Source organism: Chrysemys picta, chromosome 2 (genome assembly GCF_011386835.1).
Source record: "Chrysemys picta bellii isolate R12L10 chromosome 2, ASM1138683v2, whole genome shotgun sequence".
Lineage (NCBI taxonomy): Eukaryota > Metazoa > Chordata > Testudines > Emydidae > Chrysemys > Chrysemys picta.
In genome coordinates this window covers 69,441,659-69,468,657 of record NC_088792.1, presented here as the reverse complement: position 1 = coordinate 69,468,657, position 26,999 = coordinate 69,441,659, and the positions used below count along the sequence as shown (strand labels likewise).

Below are 26,999 nucleotides of genomic sequence, written 5' to 3'. Positions count from 1 at the left end.
GCCATGGAAGGCTCATCTCCAGAAGAAAATGCCTTGTGCCCTGAGCATTTTGCTGTAGGATACATTTTACTTGATTAGTGGATAAGATCATTCAGGTCCTCCAGAAGAAGGGCATTTACCTTTCTTCATCCAAATAGAGTGGGTGAGAAAAATAGGTGTAGAGGACACAGGATCAGAGGAGTCCACTGAGGCATGTTACCTACTCCTTTTCCACACATACCTTTTCCAAGTGGAGGAAGCATGGGACAGACACTTCAGTTTTGTGAACAAGGCACCTCTCCTCGCTTCATGGGATAGGTATTAGAAATAATCAGTAATTGATTCTTGCTACAAACCAGTATCTCAGGTACCTAATTGTTTGATCCACTGAAATCTGATATCTTCTGAAAAAAGTCTGGATAAAAGAAAGCATTTGTCTCCTCCTGCAGATTCATAGAATTAGAGTCGCGAAATGTAGGCCTGCAAGGGACTTCTAGAGATCTTCACATCCAGAGCCCTGTGTTGCGGCAGGACCAAGTAAACCTAGATCATCCCTGGCAGGTATTTGTCCAACCTGTTCTTAAACATCTCCAGTGATGGGGATTCCACAACCTCACTGAAAAGCCTATTCCAGAGCCTAACTGTCTTTATAGTTAGTTTTTCCTAATATCTAACCTAAATCTCCCTTGCTGCATATTAAGCCCATTACTTTTTATCCTACCCTCAGTGGGCATGGAGAACAATTGATCACTGTCCTCTTTATAACAGCCCTTAACATATTTAAAGACTGTTAAGGTTTCCCCTCAGTCATCTTTTATTAAGACTAAACATGCCCAGTTTTTTTAACCTTTCCTCATAGGTCAGATTTTCTAAACCTTTTATCATTTTTGTTGTTCTCCTCTGAACACGCTCCAATTTGTCCACATCTTTCTTGAAGTGTGGTGCCCAGAATTGGACACAGTACTCCAGCTGAGGCCTCACCAGAATGGACTAGAGTGGGATAATTCTTCCTGTGTCTTACATAGGACACTCCTGTTCATACATCTCAGAATATTAGCCTTTTTCACAGCTACATCACATTGCTGGGACATATTTACTTTGTGATCCACTTATAATCCCCCCCCAGAACCTTTTCAGCTGTTATTCAGTCTAGCCAGTTTATTCCCAAAATGGGAACTTAGTGTGTGGTTGTGTTTGGTTTTTCCTTCCTATGTGAAGTACTTTGCACTTGTCTTTTTTGAATTTCATTGTGTTGATTTCAGGCTGATTCTCTAATTTGTCAAAGTTGCTTGGAGGACAGGATTAGAATTCAAAAGTGCTTGCAACCCCTCCCGATCTAATGTCATCTTCAGATTTTTAAAGCACACTCTCCACTCCATTAGTGAAGTCATTAATGAAAATATTGAATAGTATTGGACCCAGACTGACCCCTGCGTGCCTTCACTTATATGCACTCTACCAGTTTGACAGCAAACCATTGATTACTATTCTTTTAATACAGCCGTTCAACTAGTTGTGCACCCACCTTATAGTAATTTAACCTAAGCCACATTTTTCTTGTGTGGTTATGAGCATGTTATTTGGGACTATGTGAAAAGCTTTATTAAAATGAAGATATACCAAATCTACAGCTTCCCTTTATCCACCAGACCAGTGACCCCGTCAAAGAAGATTTCTAAGAGCTCATTGTTTTTTCTTGTAACTTAGAGAGTATGCGTGAATGGAGCAAGCTGGAATCTAAAATTCCTTAGCATACATATGAAAACATACATATGAAGAATAGAAGAATAGAGAAGAGAGAGAGAACTGAGGTGTCTAATCATAGAATATCAGGGTTGGAAGGGACCTCAGGAGGTCATCTAGTCCAACCCCCTGCTCAAAGCAGGACCAATTCCCAACTAAATCATCCCGGCCAGGGCTTTGTCAAGCCTGACCTTAAAAACCTCTAAGGAAGGAGATTCCACCACCTCCCTAGGTAACCCATTCCAGTGTTCACCACCCTCCTAGTGAAAAAGTTTTTACTAATATCCAACCTAAACCTCCCCCACTGCAACTTGAGACTAATACTCCTTGTTCTGTCATCAGGTACCACTGAGAACAGTCTAGAGCCATCCCTTTTGGAACCCCCTTTCAGGTAGTTGAAAGCAGCTCTCAAATCCCCCCTCCCCTTTCTTCTCTTCTGCAGACTAAACAATCCCAGTTCCCTCAGCCTTTCCTCATAAGTCATGTGCTCCAGCCCCCTAATCATTTTTGTTGCCCTCCGCTGGACTCCTTCCAATTTTTCCACATCCTCCTTGTAGTGTGGTGCCCAAAACTGGACACAGTACTCCAGACGAGGCCTCACCAATGTTGAATAGAGGGGAATGATCACGTCCCTCGATCTGCTGGCAATGCCCCTACTTATACAGCCCAAAATGCCGTTAGCCTTCTTGGCAACAAGGGCACACTGTTGACTCATATCCAGCTTCTCGTCCACTGTAACCCCTAGGTCCTTTTCTGCAGAACTGCTTCCTAGCCATTCGGTCTCTAGTCTGTAACAGTGCATGGGATTCTTCCATCCTAAGTGCAGGACTCTGCACTTGTCCTTGTTGAACCTCATCAGGTTTCTTTTGGCCCAATCCTCTAATTTGTCTAGGTCCCTCTGTATCCTATCCCTATCCTCCAGCGTATCTACCACTCCTCCCAGTTTAGTGTCATGTGCAAACTTGCTGAGAGTGCAGTCCACACCATCCTCCAGATCATTAATGAAGATATTGAACAAGGACCGACCCTTGGGGAACTCCGCTTGAAACCGGCTGCCAACTAGACATGGATCCGTTGATCACTACTCGTTCAGCCCGACGATCTAGCCAGCTTTCTATCCACCTTATAGTCCATTCATGCAGCCCATACTTCTTTAACTTGGTGGCAAGAATACTGTGGAAGACTGTATCAAAAGCTTTGCTAAAGTCAAGGAATAACACATCCACTGCTTTCCCCTCATCCACAGAGCCAGGTATCTCCTCATAGAAGGCAATTAGGTTAGTCAGGCATGACTTGCTCTTGGTGAATCCATGCTGACTGTTCCTGAGCACTTTCCTCTCCTCTAATTGTTTCAGAATTGATTCCTTGAGGACCTGCTCCATGATTTTTCCAGGGACTAAGGTGAGGCTGACTGGCCTGTAGTTCCCTGGATCCTCCTCCTTCCCTTTTTTAAAGATGGGCACTACATTAGCCTTTTTCCAGTCATCCGGGACCTCCCCTGATCCCCATGAGTTTTCAGAGATAATGGCCAATGGCTCTGCAATCACATCTGCCAACTCCTTTAGCACCCACGGATGCAGCGCATCCGGCCCCATGGACTTGAGCTCGTCCAGTTTTTCTAAATAGTCCCGAACCACTTCTTTCTCCACAGAGGATGGTCACCTTCTCCCCATACTGTGTTGCCCAGTGCAGTAGTCTGGGAGGTGACCTTGTTCGTGAAGACAGAGGCAAAAAAATCATTGAGTACATTAGCTTTTTCCACATCCTCTGTTACTAGGTTGCCTCCCTCATTCAGTAAGGGGCCACACTTTCCTTGACTTTCTTCTTGTTGCTAACATACCTGAAGAAACCCTTCTTGTTACTCTTAACATCTCTTGCTAGCTGCAACTCCAAGTGTGATTTGGCCTTCCTGATTTCACTCCTGCATGCCTGAGCAATATTTTTATACTCCTCCCTGGTCATTTGTCCAATCTTCCACTTCTTGTAAGCTTCTTTTTTGCGTTTAAGGTCAGCAAGGATTTCACTGTTAAGCCAAGCTGGTCGCCTGCCATATTTACTGTTCTTTCTACACATTGGGATGTTTTTTTCCTGCAACCTCAATAAGGATTCTTTAAAATACAGCCAGCTTTCCTGGACTCCTTTCCCCCTCATGTTATTCTCCCAGGGGATCTTGCCCATCAGCTCCCTGAGGGAGTCAGTCTGCTTTTCTGAAGTCCAGGGTCCGTATTCTGCTGTTCTCCTTTCTTCCTTGTGTCAGGATCCTGAACTCAACCAACTCATGGTCACTGCCTCCCAGGTTCCCATCCACTTTTGCTTCCCCTACTAATTCTTCCCGGTTTGTGAGAAGCAGGTCTAGAAGAGCTCTGCCCCTAGTTGGTTCCTCCAGCACTTGCACCAGGAAATTGTCCCCTACACTTTCCAAAAACTTTCTGGATTGTCTGTGCACCACTGTATTGCTCTCCCAGCAGATATTAGGGTGATTAAAGTCTCCCATGAGAACCAGGGCCTGCAATCTAGTAACTTCTGCTAGTTGCCGGAAGAAAGCCTCGTCCACCTCATCCCCTGGTCTGGTGGTCTATAGCAGACGCCCACCACGACATCACCCTTGTTGCTCACACTTCTAAACTTAATCCAGAGACTCTCAGGTTTTTCTGCACTTTCATACTGGAGCTCTGAGCAGTCATACTCCTCTCTTACATACAATGTAACTCCCCCACCTTTTCTGCCCTTCCTGTCCTTCCTGAACAGTTTATATCCATCCATGACAGTACTCCAGTCATGTGAGTTATCCCACCAAGTCTCTGTTATTCCAATGACATCATAGTTCCTCGATTATGCCAGGACTTCCAGTTCTCTGCTTGTTTCCCAGGCTTCTTGCATTTGTGTATAGGCACTTAAGATAACTTGCTGATTGTCCCGCTTTCTCAGTCTGAGACAGGAGTCCTCCCCTCTTGCACTCTCCTGCTCGTGCTTCCTCCCGGTATCCCATTTCCCCAGTTACCTCAGGGCTTTGGTCTCCTTCCCCCGGTGAACCTAGTTTAAAGCACTCCTCACTAGGTTAGCCAGCCTGCTTGCAAAGATGCTCATCCCTCTCTTCGTTAGGTGGAGCCCGTCTCTGCCTAGCACTCCTCGTCCTTGGAATACCATCCCATGGTCGAAGAATCCAAAGCCTTCTCTCCGACACCGCCTACGTAGCCATTCGTTGACTTCCACAATTCAGCGGGCTCTACCCAGGCCTTTTCCCTGCACAGGGAGGATGGACGAGAACACCACTTGCACCTCAAACTCCTTTATCCTTCTTCCCAGAGCCACTAAGCTACTGAGCTCTAAGGGAGAGAAGCTGACTCCTTAGCCACCTGCAGACTAAGCTTTCATTCCAGAGATCTGCCTCCCTTCCCATTCATGAGCATAGAGTACTTTTTCACATGTAAGTAATGCAGCTATCCCAAATTCACTCCAATAATACTTCTATGGCACACATTTGCCATTAAAGATGCAGTCAAAAGCAAGGTAAGAAATGTAGAAGTTGAGGTTCTATAAGTAACATTATTTCAGCTGCATATTTTATAATGTAAACTTTAAAATATGAACACTAATATATTAGGCTACACATTTAACCCGTTAAACAGGAATACAAAAATACAAAATACGTGCAAGACAGCCCAAATATTAAAATTTGCATTTTCCTTTATTTTAATTATGCAATCCAAGTGTTGTATCAACACATGCGTTTGCATTTAATTTTCTAGTATGATATAAAACAATTGCTTTTGCTTATTAATGGTTTAAATCAGGGGTCGGCAACCTTTTAGAAGTGGTGTGCCGAGTTTCCATTTATTCACTCTAATTTAAGGTTTCGCGTGCCAGTAATACATTTTAACGTTTTTAGAAGATCTCTTTCTATAAGTCTACAATACACCTCTCCGCAATATAATGCGGTCGCGGGGAGCCGAATATCCCTACCACGTTATAGGTGAAACGCCGTTATATCGGGGTAGGGGTGGCAGGGCTCCAGCTGTGATTTAAGAGCCTAGGGCTCCAGCTGCAGGGCGCTCCAGGCCCTTTAAATCGCTGGCGGAGCCCTGCTGCTGCAGCCCCGGGTAGGGGCGGCAGGGCTCCAGCGGTGATTTAAAGGGCCTGGGGCTCCCCGCAGCAGCCGGAGCCCTGGACCCTTCAAAACGCCGCCCGAGCCCCGCTGCTACCGCGCTATATGCGAACCCGTGTTATATCGGGTCGCGTTATAGCGGGGTAGAGGTGTATATAACTAAACTATTGTTGCATGTAAAGTAAATAAGGTTTTTAAAATGTTTAAGAAGCTTCATTTAAAATTAAATTAAAATGCAGAGCTCCCCAGACTGGTGGCCAGGACCCAGGCAGTGTGAGTGCCACTGAAAATCAGCTCGCGTGCCGACTTTGGCATGCATGCCATAGGTTGCCTACCCCTGGTTTAAATGGTTCCAAGTGGCTCTTGAAGTTCACACCTCAGTGAAGCAAATGGGGTGTGGTAGACCTGAGTTCCAATCTTCATTGCTCATTTAATTTTGACTTGGAAATTTTCTGCAAACTTGGGTTAATGAAGCACCTGTGTGTGAGTTTACTTTGTGGAGGATACATCATCTTTGAAGAAAATCTTTTAAAAAATATTTTGAAAAAATTAAAGCTAAATATTTGTTGAATGTTGTAGAATGTCGCCAATATGGTAAATAGCCTGAAAATTGTGGGATTTTTTATTTTTTTTAAACACCTTATCTTCTTCAGTCTCTGATTTAAAGCTGGTTTTCCTGGCTTATTTTTTGTTAAATTCCAAATAAATGTTAAATTTCCATCATGTAAAATGTCTGAGCAGCGACCTCTGTGCATGCCTGGCTGGTCAAAGAGCATTGTTGAGTCATGTCCAGCGGGGGCAGAACTTCGTTAAACTCTGCTACTGAGTGTGCTCAGAGTAATTTTTGCAGTTGCTTATAACTTTTTTGTTTGTTTTTCCACAAGTCCAAACAGGGTGTGGATTATACACATGCCAGATTTTAGTTTCAGCTGTTTTACTGTAGGCCTGTTGAAAACATGTCTTCAGAATTTAGTTACACAGAGAAAAATAGATCATTTCCACTCCAGTAACTCAAACTGTTGAAGTCATTTTGCTCAAATTTTCCAAAATAACTTGGACAGAGAGCAAGCCTAGAAATGTTCAGCACAAAAGCAGAGGAATGTTTTGGAAGTTTTGCTGATATGTGAAATCTAAGTTATAGTGAGACTTTAAAAAAAATGAGCTGCTGTAAAACAGTCACCACTGGCAACTTCTGTAATAAACATATTGGGACAGATTCTGTTCTCAGTTACACTCGCTTACATCTGCACTAACTCAGCTGACATTAGGGTGACCAGACAGCAAATATGAAAAATCAGGACGGGGGTGGGTCTTATAAGAAAAGACCCAAAAATCGGGACGGTCCCTATAAAATTGGGACATCTGGTCACCCTAGCTGGCATGGCCATGTCAGTACAGAGTAATTCAGTGAATATAATTCACTTTGAAAACTGTAACTGACACCAGCATTTGATCAAGTGTGTATACAATATGACCTGCTTGGCAGCTGTTATAATGGCATCAGTGATGCTACAAAACTGGTTAGGAAAGGAAATAAAGAATACTGTATCCAGTAGAAACCACAGGGGAATTTAGGTAGGCAGAATACTGTAGTTACCCATGTTTAAATTGAAACGGGCCAGATTCTCCCTTAAACTGTGTCCACTTTACACTACACATCCAGCACAAAGCAGCCCTAAAGCCAGAATAGCCAGCATAGAAACAAGATCCTCTGGCATAGAAGTCACTGTGCTGGCTCTATCATGTCATACCCGCTTCTGGCTGACATTGTAGGGGTCAGAGCTGGCACTCCCATGCACCTTGGCAATCTGCTGCCATATGAGCCCATTAAGCGTGACCAGATGTCCCGATTTTATAGGGACAGTCCCGATATTTGGGGCTTTGTCTTATATAGGCGCCTATTACCTCCCACCCCTGTCCTGATTTTTCACACTTGCTGTCTGGTCACCCTAGAGCCCCTTGGGGCTGTTGGCAGATGGCACAAGTTAAAGCAACCTTTAGCCCAGACAGACCAAAATTGGAGGAGCCCAAAGATTTCTTAAAGCAGCCTTCACATACCACCCCAAATTTTGTTTAGCTCTTCAGCTGCAGCCAAGGAACTGGGCCTAGAAGTAACTCCTTAAGGTAGAAAACAATGCTATGAGAAATTCACCTCCTCTTAACTGAAAAATGACATCTCCACCAGCATAGTGCCCCAACAGTCACATTTGGGGTATTTGTTCAGAATGATCTCAGAGGAACAGGGGGGGAGGGGGGGCAGAAGTTCTTACAGCACCTGCCTGACTTATCTTGACCCTATTTAGGCAATGAGATCTGATATGATCACCCCTTGAGATGAAGAGTGATTTCTCCATTTCTGGTTTAGTTTCTTTCTAGGAAACCAAGTGAATCTCCTAAGAGAAGGACATAACTTTAACAACAACAACAACAACATGCTGCTGAGGCACATATGCCCCTGAATGTGTCCCTGATGATTTACAGTAAAATTACTGTTTGAATTTGTGATTGACTTCAGGAAGTCTTTCTGAGAAGGTCTGGGTTACTTTAGTTAGATCATCAAGTGGCTAGTAGTACTCTTGAGATTCAATTCAGAGGAAGATGTACGAAATATAGGTCTAATTCTTTTATTCAAACTCAGTAAATGGTTTGGGACAATTAATTTCCAATTGTTTCCCAGTAGAGCAGATTTACTTGTATATTAATGAGGCACAGGTGTTAGGCCCCTGGTGTCTGCATGCCTGGGAGGCATATTTAGGTTGTTTATCTAGTCAGCCATAGGTACTGCAAGGTACTCAAGCTTGCCTTTAACAGTTTATACAGTGAGGCTTTTTAATTTTTTGATGTTTTTTTAAATTTGCTAGCACCTGTTAAAATTTTAAAACTGATCATGTAGAAAGAAGTTGAAGTGATTTCAATAGTAAATAGCACTAAATGTTAAAGAAAGTCCTCTTCTATTATGCTTAACTGCCCAGCTTGACATTAAGAAGAAAAGAAGGTTCATTTATGCAAATATGTCATGTGAGGAACTAATACAGTCAACAGTATACTTTTCTGTTGCATATTTTTGGAATAGGTACCTCTTTGTCTATGGCTGAAACATGAATGTGCTTATATTAATATTCATTTTTCTTGTTTATTCACTGAACTGCAGTACCAACATTTTAGAGAAAATGGAATAGCCTCCATAGACATTATGAATTTCAGTTGCTGGCATAATTATAGCGATCTACATATTCATTAAATCCAGAGAAGAAATGTGTCCAAAAAGACAGCCATGCGTTTAGAAACAGTACACAACTAAATATATACATTAAAAAAGTTCCCTTCCTTCTGCTTATCCAAAATTACTTAGTGTGATATAGCCCTTAAGTCAGCTGAGGGTTTTTAATAATGTTCATTCCTTCTTTTCTTTCATGTAGTAAAGAATGGGAAGAACTATTTGTAAACAACAATTACTTGGCAACAATACGGCTGAAGGGGATTAATGGGCAGCTGAGAAGCAGCAGGTTCCGTAGTGTTTGCTGGAAGGTAAGAAGAAAATATTTATTTACAGTTTGTGGTTGCAATATATCAACACATTACCTGATGCGTTGGAAAATTGTTGATGCAAAGAATTACTGAATTTTCCAAGAGACTTCATTCCAATGTTTTCCTATCCATTTTATAATTCATAGGACATTTGCTAATCATATTGTGTCGCCTTAAAGCTGAATTACTGGTGATAGTGAAGGATTTATATGAAAAAACATCTTTGTGTTGCGTAGCATTTTATTTTTAGTGTACAATTCCGTGTGACACATCCATGTTTCCTGATACTGTTTTTACATTGAAAACACGCATATTGAGTGAAAAGGGGGACTTTGGCCTATAATTCATATTTTAGGGACTAACTTTAACTTGTTTATAACCTACGTACTGCCTCTCCCTAAGCAGCAACTGGAGAATCTTTCCCAATAAGAAAGAGAAAATTAGGAGATTCATAGCCTTTTTGTAGTTTCTGGATAATGTAGGAACTTCCAGTCATGCAAAACAAGAAGGGCCATCAGAAACCTTTTTTCCTCTTTGGGAAAAATAAATAATATTGAGATACACAGGATGGAGATCTAAAATAATGTGTAACACAGAGGTCAGGGCTTTCTCTCCCTGATAGAGGAGATTGTCTTCCCCAATACACTTGCTGTATGTGATGAGTGATAAGTTACTTCACTTGAGGTGGAAGTTTTTCAGCTTGACATTAGCACAAAGACCTACAAAAAGAAACGTAAAATACACAGAGTAAGTGAAAGTAACCAAAGAAGTTGAATGTATACAATATTAAACAGTTTTACAATTTTATAAAAAATATTTTTCTTCAGGAAGGGCAGGAAAATGGCTGCCCCAGAATTTGTACCCAAACATTTTTGTACCAGCCTATTCTTCCTTGTGTCCTAGAATTAGTTGCCTAAATCTGTATTTAGCCACCTAAATAAAAACGGCCTTATTTCAGAGGTGCTGAGCATCGATAACTTCAATTTAAATTAAATGAAGAGGAGCTTATCACCTCTGAAAATCAGTCCATTTTAATTTGGAAAACTGTGTGTGGATTTAAGTGCCTATTTTTAGGATACGTGTTTGAAAATGTCCAAAGTTTTCATTAAGTTCTTAATACTGAATATTCTAAAAAGAATTGTTTGGAGGCATTTATGTTCTTGACAGTATCTCCCAACTATTTTAAGACTAGTTTAGAATGTTTAAAAAAGAAAACTTTTACCTCTTTTAAAAATGAGCAAATAGTACTAATGTTTGTCAATATCTTACATCTATTTCAAATAATCTTCCCCAGTTCAAAGGGGGAAATTTACATCCCTGGGTGTCTGATCCTCCAACACACAAATATAAAAGAACATTTATCCTATAAAATTCAGAGCTTAGACTACATATTTTCTGGACCTCATCTTGCAACGCCAGGCCTGTAAACTACCTCAAAGAAGTGTGGAGGATGGTTTTTTGGTCCACAGTTGTCCTTCCAGTTTATCTCAGATAGAATATATTTTTGAATACCTAGCTTCTCTTCTATAATCTCATTGGTTGTAAATATGTTGCATCATCTCCATTCATGCTATGCCTGCAGCTCCAATGTTATATTTTTCTACTTTGATCTCTTCCTATATTTTTTATCTGTTTTGGAAACCTGAATCTGTAAAGGCAGATCCTCAGCTGAGGTAAATTGTCATAGCTTCACTGATTTCGATGGAGGTCTAAGAATTTATACCAGCTGAGGTTCTGCCCCATAGATTGTTGCTGGACCTTTCTGTTGTATCTCAGAACTAGATTCTAGCTTCTTATCAGTTGTTTTTGGAGATTAAATTCTGAGGCCTGGATATCACTTCTAGGTTTTTTACTGTATCATACTTGTGTAGAATCTTTATTTTTTTAATATCACTTCTCATCCTTGAGATGATTTAGACTGTCCTATAGGACTTTTATTTGGAAAGTTACATTAAGGTGATGAAATTCTTCTCTTTCTAACAAATACATCTTTTCCTTTGTTGATAGCTGTTTCTAAATGTTCTACCACCAGACAGAAGTCAGTGGATAAATAAAACTTCAAAATTAAGAACATGGTATAACAAGATTAAAGAAATAGTAAGTAGAATATAAAAAGCATCTTCCACTCCTATGCCTGGATATTGGAACAGTACTTCCGATATGAGAGAAGTCCGAAAGTAGAAACCATGTTCTGTTTTTCCCCCCAGCATATTACAAACCCTCGGAAAGCTGGACAGCAGGATCTGATCATCAACAATCCACTTTCACAAGATGAGGGGGTAAGCTGAGCCTCAGATATTTGTGCTGGAGCAGTGTTCTGTGCATTTCTGTTTTGTTCTCAAATTAATAACCAATAACTGATGTGTTTTAATTTATTTCTGTGTTCCCCGTGTTGTATAGAGAGACATTTGAAAGGACAATTCAGTTATGAAACAGAACATCAAAAGCCCGATAATGAAAATAGGAACATCTATAGCCTGAAAATGGGGAGGGACTTTACATGCAATAGACCCAAACGTAGGTCCAGTTATAGACAAGCCTTGGAGTCATCAGCAAAGACTCTTTTCTAGGGCCTTACTGAAATTGGAAGGGTAAAATGAGCAGTCTTCATTCAGGTTAGCTTTTGAGAGGGGTTGGTGAATGGGACCTGGATGGCAGAGGAAAAAGAGGAGCACAAGTACAGATACAGAAGTCACTGAAGTTAATTTAAGCTATATTTCAATTTAGGCTTTTTTACATTAATAATTAGTTATCTCCTTCTACTCCACATATGAGACTCTCCTTTGCATAGTGTATTTGAGGGACTAGAGAGATCTCCTTTGTGTGACTCGTATTTTATTGTCATGCATTCCCTACTTGATTTATTTCTGCCAGGGCTCAATAGTTCACTTGCTAATAATTGGCCAATGTGCAAGTTAAGTCAATTTGTAACTGCTTCTGAATCTTGAAAATTAATGTGGTCCAGTGGATTGCGCATGGAGCTAGGAAGGCCAGAAACTCATGAGTTTTAATCCCTGCTCAACACTGACTTACTGTGAGGCCATGGGCAAGTCACTAACCTAGCTGTCTGTTTCTTCATCTGTAAAATAGTAATAATACTTACCTCCCAGCAATGCTGAGGATTAATTGGTTAAATTTTTACAGCACTTTGCAGATAGAACTTTCTATACAAGACTAAGGTATTGTAGTATTTTTTTGTTTCATGCAATTATTTTGCCTTTTTTCAGTCCCTTTGGAACAAATTTTTCCAGGATAAAGAGCTTCGAGCAATGATTGAACAAGATGTGACAAGAACGTATGTAGACCTATAAGGAACTTTCTTTATAAAATTCTAACTTTGTTTTTTTATGCTGTGACACTGCTTTGTGTTTCTTGACCTAAAATTTTATTACAATACAAGGATTGGTGTGTGTGCGTGTATGGAAAAGTTTTCTTTGAGAGAAAAAGGAGAAAAAAGTATTGAGTTAAATATTAAACTCTAGAGATTTGTTCATGGGATTGAAATGAAGTTCTCCTAAATTAAGATATTAGAAAATGTTATATTAAATATAAAATACAGTTTTCTGTATGAAACAAAAATTGAGTAAGAATAACTGACAGGTCTTTTGACTAAATTATGTTCATAATAAAAGATTGAACAGATGATTTTCTGTAATTCTTAACACTTATTCAATCAATAATAAAAAGCAGTATGTAATTAGTGAGAAATGTCATTCATCGAGAGAAGTTTAGCATTTCTATTTTTAAGTATCATTTTTCTAGTGTTGTTTGTCACAGATGCCTTTTAAAATTTGCCCTAACATCTCTGTGACTATTCTTTCATCTTTTTGACCCTTAGGTTATTCCTGTTTAGAAACTTTTCTGAGTTAGAATATTCACTTCCTGAAAATATTTTATCAGGGTTGGATTACTGACTGTAATGTGTAAATCTAATTAAATTGAATTATAGACTTTTAAAGATGTGACATGTTACTACACTATATGGCATACGTTTTACTTATAACTTGAAATAAGATAGTATTGGTCTCAGTCTTTTAAAAAACCTTATCTTTAACACATTTCATTTACTATATAAATGGATAAAAACAAAGCAATAAGGAAGAATCATTAATATCGGTTTCTGGAATATTTTGTATGTCCATCCCTAGACCTGTTTGAATGCATTTTTGTCTGTAGTATAATTAAAATCTGAATGTGCTTTAATGTAAGTTCTCACAGATGGTAATTTTTGTTTGTAAATGGAAATGGTTCAGGATGTTCTAAGATTAAAATATATACATATCTAAACTATAAGTGGGGAATGAACATTAGTATAGTGATAGATATGGTAGTTAGAGGACCATTGTAAAAAAAGAATATAAAGTCCAGACTGCTCTGACGTTGGCAATGGAGCACAATGAATGGATATCTTTGTTGTCCATTTATCTAAATAAATGTGAATAATGAACATTCCGCATGGCCATTTATCCAAAATATTGTCTACTTCCAAAAATAAGTGCTTCATCACAAGTCATCAGTATCAAAATAAGTCATGAAATGTGAAAATTAAAATTCTCATAGTAACATTAATTTACCTACATTGCACATACAGTACATACTTATTTAATTGCCTAGCTAATCATAAAACATGTTATATGTAAAGTGAATGAGTTAATTTTCCTATGAAAATGTTAGTTTACATTTCCTGGCTTTTGTGTTTAACACAGTTTTTAATGTTGTATTCATAATTTTTCATTTAAATTCTTATTAAAAATGGATGGGCGGAAGATAGGCTAAACTGCCAGGGTTAGCATTTAATGGGACTCTATCAATTTTAAATGTCATAAATAAATATAAAATTTAAAATGGTTCGGGGTGCTATTTTTGTGATTTTCACATTCTAAAAAAGTTTTCATTTACCTTGTTATTGCATGAAATACCCTCACAATCCAACAGAGTAAATGGATTAGCTTGCTATACATGTGAATCTGAGAAATCAGCTGCATACACAAGCACAAAGTAACCACACTAGAAAAACTGCAAAAAATCATTTTCTTTAATCTTTCAGTTATAGTAATCTTAAATGTAACAATAGTAAGCATTAATAAACTTGGACAGAAATGTGATTTTTTTTTTTAGGTTGGAGTTTCTGTAATAGGTTCTAAATTTTACATTTCAAAATTAATTTAAATAAATGGGACTGTGAGAGAGGCGAATTCATACATTTTCTACTGCTGAAAACATTTTTCTACAAGGCTGGGTTAATATGACAGCAGCATACCTGAAAGAGCAACAGAAAGATATAACTGTAATTTGCATTTTTTGAGAATTATGGTGTATGTTTCAAGCAGACATTTACAATCCCCCACGAAGCCAAGTTGGAACACTGCATTGGGAAAGTCAGAATGTGAGTCTGGCTTATTAGGCCCTGCTAAAATTTTAGCAGGTTATTCAGCATATTCAGAACTGACTTTTAAATAATTTAATGTTTGAATATTTTTCAAATTAAATCTGGGAAAGGGGCCTATTCCTTAATAAGAACTATTTACAAGCAAAGTATTAAAGGTTTTTGATAAGCCAATTTTAAGTTATTCGTGATGAAAATCTAAATGATGAAGTTTCTTGTTTCGCTATCCAAGAGCTGAGAGGTATCAGAATTGATTTTTCTGCAGCTTTACAGAAATATTCACTTTTGAGCTTTAACCAAGCATGGTTAGTTTCTGCCTCAAATGAGAAGCTTTTCAGAAAGCTGTGAAAATAGGTGGTTATAACGAAAGTACTAACCTAAACTTAATTATATATAGCAGCCACTACCAGCCTGCCACTATCATACTGTATTCTATTATTCCACTAAAAAAGAAATTCCTATCTGAGCTTACACAATAGTTACTCATAGTAGATGTAAGAAAGGCATGATTAATTACTGTCATTCAGCAAATGCACTAAAGAACAATGCTGGTGTATTTTCTATTAATAAAATATGTAGAAGCTAAAGCATAGCTTTTAAAAGTTCTTCCCAGCTCTCTGTCTCAGAAACCAACTGTTTCACCTCAGATGCAAAAAATTATTTTAATGCTATAAAATGTGTACAAATTATTTTGTATTTGTGAGGATACATCTGTGTACTCAAACTAAGATATCGGTCCATTCACTGGCATCACCTTCTTTTCTTTTAAGTTAGGATTCTGAATAGCCAGTCTTGAACCAGTCTCTCAAACATTCCAAGTTAAAATAATTTGTAGGGATGCTCACTGGACCATCTCCTGTGTTTCCCCTTTTACAATAAAACCTCTGCCTGCTGCTAAAATGGATTTGTACATCAAGATCTATATGTCTGAAGAGAAGTAGTGGCAGCTGCTATTGTTTCAAAGAAAAACAACTTAGGTTGGGGGAGGTGAAGTAGAGCAGCTTTGTCCGTCTTTCCAAGGTTATGAGAGAGCTGGGAAGAAAGGAGCATCTATGCAGTTGATGGGCCTATCTACCACGAACTCATTGAATTGTCTTTTTGAAGACACTTACACTTTTTGCCTTCAACATCCCCTTACAATGAGTTCCACAGGTTGATGGTGTGTTGTGTGAAGAAGTACTTCCTTTTGTTTGTTTTGAACCTGCTGCCCGCTAATTTCATTGGGTGCCACTTGGTTCTTGTGTTGTGTAAAGGTGTAAATAATGTGTCCTTATTCATTTTCTCCACACCATTCATGATTTTATAGACTTCTATCACATCCCTCCCCTTACTCATCTCTTTTCCAAGCTGAACAGTCCCAGTCTTTTTAACCTCATACAGAAGCTGTTCCATACCCTTAATCATTTTTGTTGCCGTTCTCTGTACCTTGATGAGGCATGATTTTCCTTTACAAAAGCAGTTTTGACTCTTCCTCAACAAATTGTGTTAATCTGTGTGTCTGATAAATCTGTTTTTTACTATAGTTTCAACCTCTTATTTTGGGGAGAGGTATTTTTCTATTTGCCCCACTGTGCTTGCTGCTGTCTTTCCCCTATTTGACCTAATTCTTTTGGGGGTGCCTAGAAGCTCATTTCTTCACAGGCCCCGTGTTGCCTTTGGGTAGCCCAGTATTCCTGGGGAAAGGGACAGTTTCTTTTCTTTCCTCTTCCAACCCCAAATTGTTGAAATAGTAGCAATAGTTTCTGCACTTCTGGCAGTTTATGCAATCCTTGGTGGGGTTTTCCCACCCCTGCTGATAAAGTACGGCCCAGTAGAGCAGAGGGTGGGGGATCTGTCTGAGAAAAGAAAGAAAGTGTGCCTCTGGAGCCCCTAAATATCTTAAATTAACTTTTAGAAAAACAATTCACTCACCCTGACTTTCACTTGTATGAAGTGAGGGTATTTTTTTAAAGCAGACTTCAGTGCTCATTCATTTGCTCCCACTAGCTGCAATAAAACATGATGAAAAAATACCTGTTTTTAATGTGATCCTCACTCTGAGCTGTAATTAGACATAGTACCCTATTTTTTTCTAAAATGTTTCTTTCTTCTTTTGATCTGAAGGTACTGTACTTCTAAAACAGACTTTAATTGTACACTAATATTCTCTGCAAAATTCTTCCTGAGCTGATAGTTCTCTCTTATGCATCATGGTCTCTTGTGTTTGCATTTACCATAATTAACACTTCAGCCAGTTTATTCATGAGTTCATTATTATCCTTCCTTCCAGAATCTCTGATATTGTTAGATACTCAGAGATATCTTTTGTGTATTTTTGAGTTTTCTTTGTTTCTTTCTTTCCTAAACTCCATAGGGCAGGGCTGAATAACAGTCCTTCATAAATAATATCTTCAAAATCCTAAATTACATTGATTGCCATCCCCTGTACTCAGGGCCGGCTCTAGGCACCAGCAAAATAAGCTGGTGCTTGGGGCGGCACATTTTTAGCTGCTGCTCGCCCTCCCTCCCAGGCTCTCAAACCTGGGAGGGAGGGGGAGATCCCAAGCGGCTGCGGCGCGCGAAACAGCTGATTCGCGGGCCGCTGCTCGCCCTCCCTCCCAGGCTCTCAAACCTGGAAGGGAGGGGGAGATCCCGAGCGGCCGCGGTGCACGACACAGCTGATTCGCGCGCCGCTTCTCCCCCTCCCTCCTAGGCTTGAGAGCCTGGGGGAGGAGGCAGGGCTGGGGATTTGGGGGAAGGGGCGGAGTTGAGGCGGGGCGGGGGGGGTGGGGGTAAGAAAAAAAATGGGGCGGCCAAAATTGATTTTGCTTGGGGTGGCAAAAATCCTAGAGCCGGCCCTGGCTGTACTGTACCTTTGAAGTCTCAGATGTGTCCTTCCTTTACAGTAATGTGATTATTACAAATGCAGACAAGTTTCCAACTGTTGGTCTAACATTTTTCCCATCAAATGCCAGGAAAATGTTATATTCTTCAGCCCAATATCAAGGCCACAACCAGGGCAGGGTGAACGGGGTAGCCATTTAGGACACAAAGCTGGTGGGGGAGGAGGCAAAAAAAAAAATGGGATGGACAAAAAAAAATGGTAAGGGACCTCCAGTGGGACTGGGATCCATGGGTCCAGTTACCATACCATGCCACCCTTCCTTCTGTGTTGCTGCTGCTGGCAGCGCTGCCTTCAGAGCTGGGCAGCCCGAGAGTGGAGGCTGCTGGCAGGAACGTTCATGTTGTTTGCAGCATGGGAGGACTGTGGTTTTTTGTTTTTTTTGTTTTTAATCCCGCTCCCAATATCTGCTCCCAGTTCCATCTGCTCCCACATTGCTTGTTGAATTTTTATCCCACTCCCACTATTATGGCAGCAGGACCTGCGGGATCCCAGTCCCGCTACTCTCTGGGATGGGGATCCTGCAGGACCCGCTGCCTTAATAGTGGGAGTGGGATAAAAATTCAACAAACAGTGCGGGAGCAGGTGGGAGTAGGTATTGTGGGGCAGGATGGGAGTGGGATTAAAAAAAATAGTCCCACGCAGGACTCTAGTTGGGGGCACTAATATGCTTGCTCGCTTCGGACACTAAAATCCGTAGTAATGGCACTGCCTAATACCTTGCTTGTTATCTTCAATGCCACCATTTTCAAGTCACCTAACTGTGCCTCAATACCTGGCATTTGTATAGTGGCTCACATCTGAGGATTTCAAAGCATTTTTTGAGCATTAAATAATTAAGCCTTTATTATTTTTGTGAGTACCCACAGTGTTGCTAACTCTCACAGTTTTCTCTCAAGTGTCATTATAATTGGTGTTCTTCTTAATCTTAGCTACTGGAATCAAATGAATATGTGAGAATCTGAGTTTTTATTTAAAGAAATGGTTCTAGCCCTCCTGGTTGTGGCAAAAAGCATGAAAATGTGATCCCACTGAACCCTAATGGCTTAAAAACCAGCAGCTAAATGAAAGAACACCAAATTTGTCTTTAAAACGATTTCCAAATAATTCTCATTTTTTAACATTTGGGGTTGGCAGTATTGTATCCACTTTGCAGCTGGTTAATCTAAGCCATAGAGTTAAGTAATTTACACAGCCAGGCACAAGAAGACAGTGCAAAAGCCAGAAATGGAAGGCAGAAGTACTGCGCTAACTGGAGTACCTGATGTCCTGTTCATATTTTACTTTACATGAAGCTTTTATTTTTGGATAATTTATAGTCTGGTAGCACCTAGAGGCCCCATTATGCTTGGCACTGTACAGTTTTATCCATAATCACTCACTTGTCTTTCTCCAAGCAGATATTTCGTGTTACACTTCCTTTTGGGCTATAGTTTCTGACATAGGAACTGATGCTAAAGACCTGAGATAATTAAACTGTTCCAACCCCTGAGCACCATCTGAACCTCTATCTATCTAATCTATCTTTTCCATTGTATATCTGCAAATTCCTTTTGAATGGTCAACACAATAATAACAAAACTATTCTCTTTACAAAATAAGTGTGAATAATGAGCCCAATTGCAGTATTTCACTTATTTTATCTCCTCCCTCAACTGTTCTGCTATAGCCTTCTTTCACTGTTATCATCTATGATAGAGGAAAAGGTTAGAAGAGGCTGTTCCAATACACATTTAAAACATAGTTCAGTCTTATGTTAAAAATGTATGTTTGCCCAAATTTTTGGATATTTTAAAGGAACAACTTCAACACCTCTCCCTCAGTATCACATTTTTAATCTCACTGAAGCAAAAACATTTCCATGAGTAATTGAATAGAATTGATTTTGGCGTGTTAATCTTGATAATCTGCCCAATGTTATAATGTTAAAGAAGAAAAACCTGCCATATTTGGGTGATCACACCAAAATAGCAGCTTGTGTTTACATTTTCACACTCTTAGAGGTGGACAGTAGAGACATTGAACATAACATAGTCATTCATTTGTTCCTATGTAATATACACAAAATATTTGGTTGTGCACACACAACCAGGTTTCACATATGCACCTATTCACAGCCTGGAAAGTGAAAACTTAAACACAAGGCATTCTTTGAGAGTTGTCAGCCACTGCTATGTGTTTATTTTAATTACTAGAAAAATTAAGCAGACTTTCAGGAATAAGTGTCAACAATCAGTCTGCTGACCAATAGACAATAGACACTACAGTTCTGAGTTATCTTTTGAAGTGTTCTTCTATTCCAGGGGTGGCCAACCTGTGGCTCCGGAGCCACATGCAGCTCTTCAGAATTTAATATGCAGCTCCTTGGATAGGCACCAACTCTGGGGCGGGAGCTACAGGTGCCAACTTTACAATGTGCCGGGGGGGCTCACTGCCCCCACTCCACCCCTTCTCGCCGCCTCCCCTGAGCCTGCAGTGCCCTCGCTCCTCCCCCTCCCCCCAGAGCCTCCAGCACGCCATGAAACAGCTGATCGGGAGGTGCGGGGAGGGAATGGGAGGCGCTGATTGGCGGGGCTGCCGGTGGGTGGGAGGCTCTGGGCGTGGCGGGGGAGAGCTGATGGGAGGCTGCTGACATATTACGGTGGCTCTTTGGCAATGTACATTGGTAAATTCTGGCGCCTTCTCAGGCTCAAGTTGGCCACCCCTGTTCTATTCCTTTGTCTAGTTCTCTGCACTGTACCCTCTTCTTTTGTTTGTTACGGTTTCAAACAGTCACTATTTCTCGCAAGTGTGGAGCCTTCTCAAATCCAGGCTGCTTTGTTTGGGCTTATTTTTTGAGGAACATCCTGTATAACTTTAAATCTTTTTGCCTCTCCTTTGAATGTTCCAGGAGCAGATTGTACAGGAATACATTGCTTGCCAGTAGTTACACATTAATATTTGCATTGCCTTGGATTACTGGGCAATAGGATTTTCCCCAGCCTTCTGACATCTTCTATTTCCTGCCTCTTAAGTTTTTTAACACTTGTTCATAGCTCATTCTCTCCTGTCACAAATTTTATTTCTGCAAAAGTATCAAGTGATTTCTTGAAATTAAGGTTGTCCCCCAGACTGCCGCTTCTGAAAATCTGATAGCATGATTAGGCATTATAGAAAGGTTCAACAAGACTAGGATAAATGGGAGTTTATTTATCCTAGTCTTGTTGAAGAACTTCAGGAACCCTATTATTTCTTCAGTTGTGAATGCAACTCCCATTATCTATTGATCAGATCCCAGAGTTTTATGTGTTACTTGCGCAGTTTCCTAGACATCTTTGTGACATAATAAAACATTTATCACAGCATCCCTTTTTAGAAAAATACCTTAAGGTTCCCCAAAAATAGCACAAATTATTGAACTTCGATATACATTAATCTCCACACTTGTACTCCCTGTATACCATGTTGACGATTTATAAATCAGCGAATGTATCAGGTGTACTATTTTTAATGGCTTCCTTTGCCCATTTTTTAATCTTGCAAATGGAGCTAAGGACTGAGTACTGATCTTGAAATAGCAGGATGGTCCTGATATTTCAGTTGCAGTTGGCAACCTCAATCACATTCAAAGCATTCAAGCAAGTATATTTAAATTATTCGAGGCCTTTTGTTTCTTCAGTGTTTCATTTTCCTGAAATCAAATGTTTGAATGACTAGTAGTCTCTTTTGCCATATCTTGAATACATCCTGAGCTATTTTTGAACCCTTTAGTGCAGAACTGATCAACCAGTGGGCACAAACTGGAAGTAGAAGCAATTGGAGATGTTGTGGTAGGTCACATAGGGCCTCCTGAGAGCAGCATGGTCCCCGGTTTGCTAGATCTTACAGCAGGAGTCTGGGTACAGGAGGGAAGGAGCCTTCCCCCCCTTGCTTTGGCAGCTGCTTCCCCGCTCCCCTGCCCACTCATTCCATCTTCTTACTCTCTACTTGAGCAAGGGTCTCTTCAAGGAAAAGCCATGGGACCTCCATACTTTGGAACTCTGGCAGTGGGCATTATGTTCTTATATAGCACACTGTCTTGTGGATTAGATTCTCCAGGTCAGTCACATTGTCTGGCTATACTGAAAGAAGGACAGGAGACACTTGATATGGATTTAATCAGGCTACAACTTTATTATTAGATGTCTGGGACTGCCCGGCAGATAAAAGTGTACAGTGCAGGCAACTCCATGTTCATTGAAATAACTACCCAGGGCTTCCATCAGCCCCCCTTCATTTTCCATCTAGGTGCTCCAGCCAATTCATGGCTTGGACCTTACCACCCACCTCTCCCTCTTCCTCTCCCGCCCCTTCCCCCCCCTGGTAGGAAGAGTAAGGTGGGCTGTAAGAAAGGGGGGTTGGCTCCCTGTGGTACCAATCATAGGAGCCTTGAACCACTCCCCAGTCCATTCTTTTAATCAGCTCCTCCTTTCCCAGGCCTTTACCGGGCCATTTATCTGGTCACTGGATGCCTTCCCTATGGAGTACCTGCACTCCATAGTGACACATAGCTTTAACCCCCTTCCCTCCTCACCATAATAGGTCCTCCCTGACGCCCGATGTGGGGAAGGCGAAAAAACCCCACTCCACCAATGCCAATATGGTGGTGAGGGAAAAATTCCTTCCGATCCCTCCTAAAAAGGAGTGACTAGCGCAATGCCCATAGCAGGTCCTAACTCAACCTGATATTTGCACCTTGAGGGGTGGGAGGGTGAGTGCTGCCTTGCTTGCTGCCTGGAGAAATGGCTTCTAACACTAGGATTTGTGCCTTTCAAAAGCTTCCACCCTTACATTCCCAGGGGATAAGTGAGTGTCGCCAAGCTGACCTCCAGCCACCTTTTTACAGCAGTTTCTGACCTCCTTGCCCCCCTCCCCCCAGTAATGCACTGTTACCTTCCTGCAGCAAGCCTGGACAACGTGTTCTCCCCCCCGCCCGGCTTCAGGCATGGTTACTTACAAAAAATTTGGTAATTAGAACATTCTACCTGCCATTTAATTTTGTTCTTGTATAACTCTAGTCTTTAATCATAGAGTATCATGCCTTCAATGTGATATATACTTAGAGGCTTGATATATGCTAAATTATATGGTTCACAAAGTTTTGTTTGCAAAATAAATACCACAACTTTTTCCTTTAATTGTTATTCCAGAAGAACCCCAATACATAGAGAAAATGGGTACCTGAGAACAGATATAATAGCATACCTAGGACTGTTTATAGATGCCCAGATGTATATCTAAATCAAGTGTCTGAGGTAGTTTTTGTGAGCTATGTGGTTTACATTAATAAAATGTTTTTCTTTTTTCAGATTTCCTGAAATGCAGTATTTCCAGCAAGAGAGTGTGAGAAAAATTCTTACAGATGTTCTGTTCTGTTATGCTAGAGAAAATGAGCAGTTGCTTTATAAACAGGTAATGAAAATATCATACAGGTGGCATCCATTGACTCAACATTTTCTATAGAGCTTGACAAATGATTGAACAATAATGTAGGGTTTATTGTATCCAAAGTTGTATCATAATGCTTAAGCAATCAAAGAGCTACTTGTCAGCTGCATGGTAAGAAAAGTAAGCTCATTCAAGCACATATGCTTCCTCCTCATGATAAGACATTCCCTCAAATTGTCTTCTGTAAGCTGCTAAATCTTATCTTCCAACTTTTCTGAATGTTTATTAACAACCTCTTTTAAACCAAAAGCCTTTCTGGGCTTAGATGGATAAATACTGAATATATGCACCACAGTTAAAATATATGATACTGAATAACAATATAAAGAAGTTGAAGGGTTGATTAGGGATAATCAAGCAGTTTTACAACATAACATTTGAAATTCTTCTATGAATTCTACAACATGATGCAGATATACTGTACGTTCGCTGTTTGGCCATTGATCATATACTGCAGCACCAAAATATGATGCAATATAGTGGGTGCAGCTGAAAAGTTTTTAATCTTTTTATCAATATATATGTTAATACAAGTTCCATTATATTACTAGATAGAATATCTACCCAAACCAGTAGTCTCCTACTGTTAAAAGGTAAAAGATAACATTTCAAATGCTCCAATTGTGCATTCATTTTAAGATGAAAGCTAAATTCAGCATTTGCCCTTAAGGTTTTAAAATGAGCATAATGTTTAAATGCTTTAACAAGACTCATGTACAGTACTGAAAGAAACATAGAAATCAGAATATTTTATGTTTACTTTTGGAGTAATTTAACATACAGTGCTGAGACTAAGAACTGAGTAACAATGAACAAGAACTAAACTGTAGAGAAACTGTATGTGGACAGAAAATGATTATGACAAAAATGCAGAGTTGCTATAAGCGTACAAATATTTATAACATAGTGTATCCTTTCACACATTCTGCAACCACTCCATCCCCAAGCTAGGAAATTATTTGAGTCTCATGAAAAGATCGGCAGATTTGAGTTGAAGCAGCAACTTATCAAGAACTGTCTTGTAGATGATATCGAAAATCAAATATACAGTTAACAAAAGCAGCAAATCTCTATCAGCTGGCTATTTTTTATTTTTGATGGACTGCGAGTAGAGAGCTACTTTGTGTCATGGAGAGAAAAATTTAGATCAGCAAGCCGTATTTTTCAGGGCACTGTTGTGGAAAACACTCCAACAGTATCCAGCCTTCCTCATTTCTAGTGTATATAACCCAAAGTATATGTGATGGGGGAGATGGAAGATCACATTCTAGCTAATTTAGTGTATCATTTATTAAACAAGAAGTATAATTTCACTCTTTGATATGACTTAAAAACACTTAATTACCCCCTGCTTGTGTTTAAGATCCCGTAGATTCCTTACAGAGAAATAATACCTTGCTACGTAAGGCTTGAATATTTAGCTAGATCAAATTAAAAAAAAAAAATAAATAAACCACCCTGAGTTTCATCACAAGCTGTTAAAGCTATTATTTTGTACTAGGTGACACCCCGTTTAACATAGACCATATTGTTAATAGTTATGGGATTTTATTGAATTAATGAGACTGTTATCATGTAGTAGAGTGTCTTGCTGAGTTAATTGAAACTGCAGAGATTATATAAATGGTATTAATGAACTTTGACTGCCTGATGCCTCGGCTTTAATAAAGACTGCTTGGTGGGCTAAATGAACATAGGCAGATAAAAGAACAGGTTCAATTTTGCGAGCCTACAGGCTGTTGAGAAAGAAAACTTCTTTTTACCTCTGTTTTTGACTGGTGTCACTTCAACAGTGCAGTAATTTCAGAAGAAGGTGGCCATGAGAGTGAAGGGAGGAGTAAAGAGCAGAAAATAAAATGAATTGGAATGATGAAAAATGGCTAATATCTATGACAAGTGTTCAGTGCAGTAGCCAAGAATTGTGGTGCTGTGCCAAAGTCACAAAACAGCCAACTAATCTTTCTCTTCTTAGTCCCTTCTTTTTCCATTCTCATCACCACTGCTTGTTTCCAGGATCTGCATTCTTGAATCAAGAATGCCTCCACAAAACTATCATCAATAATAACCATCTTTTCTTTGTATGCTTGGCCCTCTTGCCTCTCTCTTTCAAAGCCCCTGTCAATACTTTGTCAAGGATTAGCTGACAAGAAGTACTGCGTATGTGGTGAGGTCAGCGTATAATTTTTGGTCTCTCTTAATCCTGTCAAATACCTGTCCGTGGTAATCCACTCATTCATGACCTACAGGCTTGCTTATTTCATTTTGTATCTAGGAATGAAGCCACACATCCCAAAATAGCTTCAGCTAACAAAACATAACGCTGGTCTGCTTAGCAGTTAGGGTTGCACTAACACATCACTCAAGTGTTCCATGCTGGCTCCCAAGGGAACCACGAAGTCCAGTACAATGTGTTTGCCCTGATATTCAAAGCCCTTCATGGCCCTAGCTACCTTTGCGATCCCCTCTGCCTTTGTGATCATGATCTCCCATGACAGCAACATTCCTTGGTATATTGCAACAGTTAACTGGTAGGGGGAGATTCATGCATGCAGTAGATAACATTTTTACAGGAACTGGACCTAAATTTTGCAAGTCAGTCCTTTAAGAAATTGGTGTAATAACAAGTTTTAGAACTAAATACAAATGACGTATCTTTCTCTCAGTTTCTACACACTAAAGGCCTACTTGTACACAAATGTAAAAACAAGCAAACAAAACCCTTTTATCTTATTGAAGCTATTTCTCTGAAAGGCTAGTGTGGAAGAACAAAAGACCTTGTTGTTATTAGTTCTGGGTTTAAATATTTGGGAGGCACCCTGGCTCTACAGTGACTTGGATCCATACAAACCTAGCTAGATTGTAGATTTCCAAGATCTGGAACACTGTTATACCTCATCAGTTATAAAAGTGGTCAAGTTCACAGCTTTTAATTGAAACTGTACTTTAAAAAAATTAATTCACAATATCAGCAAAGTTTTACAATGCTTTCTTACAAGGAGCAATTTGTATGTATGTTTTGTGTGTGTGTGTGTGTCTTTGTAGTAGGTTTCATTGGTTTTTTGACCAATATATGAAGTAAGATATTATTTGACTAGCAAAATATACTACTCTCCCCAGTCATATTTATGGGTGAATAGAAGTTTACAAAACAGTAATAGAGACTTTTAAGATTTAAACATCAGTAGATCTTTGATTTTCTAAAAAGCATTGGTACGTGTAGAAGTATAAAGCGAGTATATTTATTTTTCATAAAAATATGTAAAAATGATCATTAACATTATCTTCAAAAGGCCGTACAGATTTGGGTGCCAAAATTCTGGCTCTAGTTAATTAAAGAGAAATAAAATAATTAAGTTAAGCCATTAGGTCAGCCATTGTTCACTCATAATTATATTGTCTTTTTCAATATAATGTTGAAATATATCAATTTGTATTTCATTTCTAGAAATGCTGTATTTCTGGTTTTCTTTTAAAACCAGAGACTGTATTATGAAATCAGCGTTTTGCTGTTGTTGGCAAGTGTCATAAAATTATCTGAATTCTGTCAACCCTTTTATTAACACTAAAAAGTTCTAGTAAACTGTTGATGTACTGTAGAAAAATATGTGTATATAATACACTAGTGGCTTCTACTACCAATCCAAAAATCTCTAAATGTTTAAAGTGCTCTTTTAACTGAAGGATCAGAGGTGTCTTTTTGAAATCCTGATATTTTATCATCCATTTGCTTTGTTACTGTTTTATGTGGATAGTCACTTTATGATTCTACTTTATTCACAAGTTGTTATGCTATAATATTGGGAAATTGTGTGCTATGCTGGGCTCTTATCTTCTATAACTAATCCTGTCTTATGTCCTTTTATGTTCTTACTCTGTAGTTTGTATGTTTAATTTTTTGGTAGTCAGTTTGT

At 39.5% G+C, this 26,999-nt stretch overlaps 1 protein-coding gene across 7 annotated transcripts in view; it reads left to right on the top strand.

Annotated features, from left to right (window-relative positions):
* Positions 1 to 26,999, top strand: part of TBC1D5 (TBC1 domain family member 5) — a 364,302-nt gene that overhangs the window by 237,419 nt on the left and 99,884 nt on the right. For 6 of the 7 annotated variants that reach the window (XM_065587056.1, XM_065587057.1, XM_065587055.1 and 3 more), the window contains 5 exons: positions 9,247 to 9,355; positions 11,363 to 11,452; positions 11,563 to 11,634; positions 12,583 to 12,650; positions 22,950 to 23,052. In XM_065587056.1, the coding sequence (XP_065443128.1) occupies positions 9,247 to 9,355; positions 11,363 to 11,452; positions 11,563 to 11,634; positions 12,583 to 12,650; positions 22,950 to 23,052 (442 nt within the window). Of the gene's footprint in view, positions 1 to 412; positions 541 to 9,246; positions 9,356 to 11,362; positions 11,453 to 11,562; positions 11,635 to 12,582; positions 12,651 to 22,949; positions 23,053 to 26,999 lie in introns of those variants that run through there. The other variant, XM_065587061.1, reaches the window with a different exon arrangement.